General features: G+C 41.9%; 1 protein-coding gene across 1 annotated transcript; it reads left to right on the top strand.

Moving 5' to 3' along the window:
• Positions 1–93: 93 nt before the first annotated feature.
• On the top strand, positions 94–7,163 carry MAIP1 (matrix AAA peptidase interacting protein 1). The gene is made up of 5 exons (XM_030017121.2): positions 94–538; positions 1,934–2,005; positions 3,786–3,912; positions 4,929–5,079; positions 6,892–7,163. The coding sequence occupies exons 1-5, from the start codon at positions 215–217 to the stop codon at positions 6,968–6,970; spliced, it is 753 nt and encodes a 250-aa protein (XP_029872981.1). The 5' UTR covers positions 94–214; the 3' UTR covers positions 6,971–7,163.
• The last annotated feature ends 685 nt before the right edge of the window (positions 7,164–7,848 follow it).

Below are 7,848 nucleotides of genomic sequence, written 5' to 3' on the forward strand. Positions count from 1 at the left end.
GAGGGCCGGGGAAGCGGCGGCTTCCTCCCTTCTCCGGGAGGCGGGTCCCGCGGTGACTGCGCGCTCCCCTGAGCCAGCGCGATTGGAACCGCCGGTCACCCGGGCCGGCACCGCCTCCGAAGGACGCCCCGCCATCAGGGAACCGGCGGCGGCGGCGGCTCTGTTTCCCGCGGAGCGGTTGTTCCGGTCGGTCGGGGCGGGGACAGGGGGCATCATGGCGCTGCGCGCGGCTCCTGGCCGCGGGCGCTGGCTCGCGCGCGCGCTCGCGGCGCCGGGGGCGGCCCGGGTCCCGCCGCCGCCCGCCGCCGCCGTTGCCTCGGCCCTGCCGCTGGCCGGGCGCCGGCCGCTCCGGCCCGCCGCGCGGTTCGCCAGCACCGCCGGGCAGGGGCCGGAGGCCGAGGGTCCGCAGCGGCGGGTGGTGGTGGTGAGGATCACCAGCCCCTTCGCCTGGCTCCGCACCCGCTTCTATTATCTCCTCATCCGCCTCTACTTCGACCAGGAGTTCAGCATCGAGGAGTTCACCCGGGGGGCCAAGCAGGTGAGCGCCGAACGGGCGGCGGGGCTCGGTCACCGGCCCGGCCCGGCCCGGCCCGGCCCGGCGCCTCAGGGAGACGAGAAGGGCCTGTCGGCCTGCCTGAGGGGAACGGCGCCCGAGGCGTGCTGCTGCGCCCCGGCCCGCCGGCGGCCCCTCGGGGCGGCCCCGCTGCGGCTCCCGAGGGGGCTGCCGGTGCCCGGGTTTAATTTCCCACGCGGACATCGTAGCGCCTGTGTTCTCTCGTGTGCACGATAGATGGAGTTCCCCACTTTTGGCTCCAAGCACCTCACTTCTGGGGGAAGTGAGAGTATTCGGAGGTGCGCTTTTCTTCAGACTTCTCTTGTTTTCCCAGATTCCACAATCAAAATGAGCTGGTTTAGCCGACCCCAAAATAGTATGAAGGAAGGTGCTTCCAGATGTTTTAGAGAATTTAAGGAGAAATGCAGCTCCTCTTAGCTGGTTTTCCTAAAATGACAAAGCTTAGGCAGGCATAGAGCTGGTGCATATATTTGTTTCTCCAAATATATGAACCAAGTAAGCTTTGTCAACCGAATGTGTCAGAGGCAGTGATCTCAAAGCTAATCATGTAAAAATTACAGAGTTAGCTGCTGTGAAACTTCAGTTGCTGTATTTAATTATAAAAACCAAACAAACAAAAAACCAGCTCAGAACAACACACCAGGTGGTAGGGGACAGAATGTTAAAATGCTTAAGATCAAGTCAAGAAAGACAAAAAAAACCTACACCGAATTAGTTGCCATGCATGCAGAACCACCTGTTTTACCTTATCCTGGGTTTTTTTGTGTCTTTATACTTGCTATAGAATCCTTCTGTCCACATTTTACAAGTACACTATTTGAATATGTAGAGGCATTATTGTATGCAAATTTACCTGCAAAATTGAGGGGAAAAGGGGAGTTGAGTTTCCAGAAGCTTAGAGACTAAACCAGATTTATAAAGAAATTTTATAAACTGGAGCTTCTGTTTCAACTGAAACCAGATGAGCTGGGTAGAGGGGCAGGGGAATAAAATATTTACAGGGAAAGATGTAGACTGTTTGAATTATCAAAAAGAGAGTAAAAACAACTTATATAGGTTACCGTAATGCTTTTTTTTTTTGTAAGCTGTGCATTCACTTGTCTGTTATCAAAAGGTTTGATGCTTTAAATGAGAGACTGAAAAGAAACCTTACACTTTTATCAGTTCATGGAATCACTTTTTCAATGCTGGAGGGCTTCCATTTCAGTGGTGATACATTCTGCAAACACTGAAATCTTGAATCATGGAATATTTGGGTAGCTTCTCACATAATGATGGATTTGTCTGAAAAATAAGCCAACTTAGTGTTATTTGTTCATATATTTCTCTTTTTTGTTTGTTTGTTTTTTGTTTTGGTAGGCCTTTTCTGTTGTTTCAAAGCTGCTGTCTCAGCGTAAACTTGACCTGCTGGATGAACTTGTATCAGCAGAGGTAAATGCTTTCCATCTCTTATTCCAGCAGCTGATTTTCCATTATGAAGTAACATGCATTCAACCTGTCATTATCTACAAATACTGCCAGTTTGGTCTAATTTGGGAAAAACAGCATAACGCAGAACAGGGCAATTGTTTGTCCTGCAACTTTTTTGTGTTTAATTTCAAGGCGTGCAACTTAATTTAAAGTTACTGTATTTAAAAAAACAAAAATATATTCTTGCCATTGAGCATAAGGACCGATTGCCAAAAAGACTGCAGGTGTACCAGAAAGGACTGAAAGGCAGTGGGTCTGGATGGCAGGCAGAGTTGCATACCTCTGTTGCTGTTGGCAGATAGCTGACGCTTTCGGTCTGTGCACCAGAATTCAGATGAAGGAAGGAACTGGTTTGTGCTCATCCCCGCTGCACTAATACCTTCCCACCCCCAAGCAGATCATACAGCCAATTACTGGTTTCGGCTGGAAGGCCTCAGTCTTGTGTCATGGTCTCAGGAATATGGCTGACCTGGCTAGTTAAACATCGGTGCTGTGTGTTCTGTGTTTTTATGAATTTTAATTGCTGAAGTTGTCTTGGCCTTCCCAGGGGACGGAGGTAGCAGATGCATCAGTGTCAAGTGGAGGAGATACTTCAGGTCTATGTCTGCCTTGTTTCTGGATGTCAGCTTGGCCTGCCCTATTGCCACCCATGCCTTTGCAGCAAAAATTTTGGTCCTGTTCTAGTGCATCCCCACTGGACAATCTTGCTTCCTCTCTCTGAGCAGAGATAGCAATAAAATGTGAGTTTGTTTCTTATAGTTGTTTTGAAAGAGCATCTCCTCTTCATCTGCTCGTCTTAAATTCTTCAGGTGATTGGGTTAACATTGATGCAGAGACCTCATGTAACCAGAGCATGTAGTGGATGAGGCTGTTATACAACACGATTTTGTTGTTGCTTTGGCTAGTGAATTTTATACCTGCAAAATGTACTAGAAACCAATGTATTCTAGTGAAGGATTGTCTTTTGCTTCCATGTGACCTCTGGATTTGTTTGTTGTTTAAAAATGGCAATTCAGGTTAGGCTAAAAACTGATTATGAGTCAAAAATAAGTGCTGCACAGCTTCAGTCTTCCTTGTGACATGTCTTTCTCGTGGTGTTTGAGGTGATGCCTCTGTTCAGTTCGTGCACCACGTGCTTTTGCTACTTAACATAGCTGTGTAGGTCTTAGGACACTCAAATACTATGGATGTGAATGCGTTATGGAACTTAAGTCCCAGAGCAATGATTTTTCAGTCTTTTCTGATTTGCAAGTGTTTCAACTTTTTCTAATGGGAATGTGGATCCCAAAATGGCAAAGATAAACTTAGTGGTAATGGAACAGCTTTTCAAAGAAATTTGTGAAAGATAACTAAGAAATAATTGAATCAAAAGCTAAGGAATATACCCATAGCAAGAAATCAGCAGTGAGAAGGCAGAGTGTAAGTATGATTGTGGAAGCGAGCTTAACTGGTATTTTCTGGGTTCTCATGCCTTGCTTTGCAACTTCTGTTTTGACAGTACCTTTTCTAAACGTTTTTTAAAATACTTGGTTTGCATTGGTTTGAGCAGTAAATGGATCTTCTTTAGTATCACTGAATTAGGGTTTGGGAGTGCCCAAACTTCCCTGTGCTTTTTCACTTCCACTGTTGTATATGTTATACAAGTGTTTTAGCAATATAGCTCATTTTATTAACTGCAGTAAAAAAGATTGTTACTTCAATTTCCTAATGAAAAACTAAGTGACAATTTTCCTGAATTTAGGTACTTCAGGTGCTGAAGGAAAAGATTTCATTGCTCCCTGACAATCACAGGGATGCTTTAGCAGCTGACATTGATGCAATCATGTATACAACAGAAGGAGATGTTCGCATTTACTATGATGATGATGGTATGTTTATAATTCTAAAACATTTCAGCAATGGGCAGTCTTTATTTCCTTGTGTTGCTACTAAGCAGGCATTCTCCTTACAGATGTGTTTTTGACTACTGTTTCTCATTACTTGTTTTTCCGTTTATAGTTCATCTATATATAATTCCTTGATTTCCTTTTAAACCAGAAACTGAGAGATTATTGTTAATAAGTCATGGTACTGTTTTGACTTCTGTTTAGGTTTTGCTCATTCCTCTTCTTTTGTAATTTCAATTAGATTTTTACATTATTAGTCCTTAGTAATCTCAGACCACTCAAAAGCAATTATTCTACTGTATGCAGAAAGCTGTTTGCTTCAGCAGTGAAAATACATCTTCCAAGAAGAATAGTGAAGGCTGGATAATGAAATAAATTTTGCTGTCTTCACTTCTACTCTGTTTTCATGGAATATACTTTGTTCTAGGATTTCTTGATTTTTTTACATTTTTTTTTTCTTTTATAAGTTAATGATGAGCTCAAACAAGTTTTTCTTTTGGTTGAATACCAGCATTATGTGCTCAGTTCCTGATCAGTTGAGATGGTTTATAGTCTAACCATGGGTCTTCCAATGAGTGTTTCAAATTGTCAGACCCAGTGAGCTTTTTTCCTGGTTTGGAAGATAAGAATTTTTTTTTTTCTCTTAGATTCCTCCTGAGTTTGAACTACTTTCCATACTTTTATAGTATCAGTAGCTGGCTTTGGACCTTAAAAAAAGTGGTAACCAGCTTTTTTTCATATGGTTTGATTGTGTACAATGTCATGCAACACTCAGGATAAAATACATACCTTTCTACAGAGTGTATTTTTATTGTTGCTAAACAGCATGAATATGGCTTTAAATAGCTTTATTGTTCATTATTCTATCATGCATTCTTTATGGCTGAAGTCAGCTGCCCTCCCAGGGTCTCACTAGAATATATGCTAGGTAGCAAATAGGAGTATTTGACCAATGAGAAACATGAGATTGACCTTATGCTTTGATTTATTTCCAACAGGAAGAAAGTTTGTTAGCATCCTGATGCGTTTCTGGTATCTGAATGGTGCTAACCTACCTGATGAAGTACCAGGCGAAACCAAAGTTTTCCAGATTGTGTTTGGAGATGAAAGCACAAAAGAAAAAAGACATCTTTTAACGGCAAACTACGAGTAAGTTTACTTGTCCCTTTTTTTCCCTCCACGTACGTGGCCTAGCTGTGTGGAAAGCAGTTTGGGAACTGGAAGCATTCACACTGTGCCAGTGCAGAACTCAGTATGTTTTAATTTACCTTGATTCTAATCTAAGTTAGTTCACATGCAGCTTTCCAGTTTTGGTTCTAGGGCCAAATTTTTTAAATACCCCTTAAAGTCATTATGTTATTACCTTGCTTCTGAGTTGACATTAATGGGAACTCTGTCAGGAAGAGCAATAGTTAGAGCACTGAATGAGGTTTCTGATCCTTTCCTATACTGCTTCTGCAGCTTTCAGGAAATAGGCCAATATCAGTTCTTGTTTCCCATTTCTTGTAACACAGCTAACAGCAATGCAGTCAAGCCAAGCAGTCAAGTGTGGAGCTGCTGGCTTGTCGCTTCCCGCACAAAAGTCAGAACTGCAATTAGCTGAAAAAGTAGCACGTGAAAGAGGAAATTATTTAGCCAAATGCTTTCTGCAGAAATGCAGAACAAAGCAAGCATCGCTTGGTGTTCAGATAATTCATGCCACTCTGATCCAATCCCTCAAAGCCCATATTAGGTAGATGGATTTTCATAGAAATGCTTGTAAATAATGTCTGTGTTTGTGTACTGATGTCAGAGCAGTGCAGAAATATCTGCACAGTTGGCAAAATGTATAGAAAATAACATTCTCAGAAGTTGGGAAAAGTGAGGATTTTTGTGTGAGAAATGCAATATAATCAACTTCTACACTCATGTTTGAAATGGAGAGACTATGCGGTCTAGTTGATGAGGAGCTCTGAAACAAAGGAAACACCCCGAAGACACCAATGCTTTTTGCCTGGATGGATTTTTGTGGATCCATCCCTCAGGCAAATTCAGCATCTTCCTTAGAGTTGGAGGCTTCTGAGGCTCCATTAACCTCAAGAGCCTCCCCTTAAAGCCCTAAGTATCTTCCTAATCCCCAGCAGAGAGATCTTTGCAAGCGTGCGTTCCTTCTGCAATTTACAGTGTTAACCTAAACTTGAATGGGCAAAGATACTACGGGGCTTGGGTGTCTGGAGAAGACAGTTTCCACAAGTGGATTTGCATGTAATTGCAAAGCGGGGAGGTTATACTGCTCTTGTCCACAATGTGCATGTTACTTGGGAGCATGAATATTCAGCTTGAAGTTCAGACTTGTCTTTAGATGACAAGCAGTCAAAACAGACCTGCTCAGGGAGGAAGGGAAGGCATTAATGACTACAAAAGGAAGAGGAAGACTGAAAATAGGGGTGGATATTTTCATGTCCCTATCAACAGCTGCAGAATTGTCTTTCAGGGAGATTCAGTACTACTGTTAGCTTGGTCTTTGATGTATTTCTGAAAATACATTACTTTTTAAAGTATAGTTCAGTAAAAATGAAAATTTTCAGGTAGAATGCATAGCATGTGATTTCCCTTTACAACGCAGTTACCATCCCATTAAATGAAACCCTTTATTTAGAGGTGAAGATCTGCCACAAAGCTATATTCATGGTTACTGCTATGAAAACTGAGTGCTTTCTCGATGTCAGAGTCTTTGCTGTTGCTGCTTGATCCTGTCTGTGGGATCTGAACCGAAACACTCTGAAGTCAGTGTACTTTGTTTCTCACTATAGAATTAATTTTGATCTTCCGTTTTGGGCATAAGCATCAGAGTCTAAGGAGCTTTTACAGGAATAACTTTGAAGTAAAGTATTTCTTCATGATTTCTTGTTGGTATTAGTAGCTCTTTAAGGATCAGGTAAATTTTTAACAACTCTTCACTTACTGTCTTTCCTTTTCCAGGTTCCAAAGGGAATTCACAGAAGGAGCAAAACCAGACTGGACAATTACACGGATTGAACATCCAAGGCTATTAGAATAAATGCCTTCTACCGTCTTTTTATGTACCATTGTAAATGTTCTGATGTAACAAATACCAGGCTTTTTTTGGTCTCTTTTTCCCCTTCCTGCCTTCTCCTCCAAAAGAGGAATGAATTTTGTATGTTTGATTTCCCAAAATTGTTTCTGAAACTTACGCTATGCTGTGGCATTACAATAAAGCCTTTTCCCTGGAACAGGCTAGTACAAGTTTAATTGGTACTAATGCTCATCCAAGGCATTTACACAGCATAGTTTCACGCGAGCCAGTATTACGGGTATGTTGACTTCTTACATTCTGAGAAGAAATGGTACTACTTGAAGATAAATTCATGGCTGGTGGCCCTTCTGAGTTATTTTCCTGTGTTTCTTTTTTTCCCTAGGGATTGTACAATATATAACTGAATAATATGCAAGGTGAAATAGAGGTAGATGGACTTCTTAGATTGTCTAGCCTCAGCAGTTTATTTTGAGGTAATCTTGCTTTTGAATATATTTGAGATTAAGAAAGTTGGAACCATTATCAGTATTTGGTACAGTATTGGAGTAAGAAAAAACTTTTAGCACTGCATTGGGAAAAAGGATCAAAGATTTTTATTTTTTTTTTAAAGTAAAACCAACATTCCTTTCAATTCGATTACATACAGGCAATTCCAAGTTTAGAGGTTTATGAAAGAAAAATCAATCGAAAACATGAATTTAAAGGGAGACCTGATAGTGAAGCTAAATGAAGTCCTCTGTTTGAAATGCTTGTTGAAGAAGTGAGCAGATTGTTAAAATTAGATGTTGTAACTGAACAAATTCCCAATTCTCAGATTGTTTCTGGAACATGAGAGTCCTGGTGTAAGTACCTTGAGGTTTTTATATGCAGATCAACAGGAG

Source organism: Aquila chrysaetos, chromosome 6, assembly GCF_900496995.4.
Source record: "Aquila chrysaetos chrysaetos chromosome 6, bAquChr1.4, whole genome shotgun sequence".
NCBI lineage: Eukaryota > Metazoa > Chordata > Aves > Accipitriformes > Accipitridae > Aquila > Aquila chrysaetos.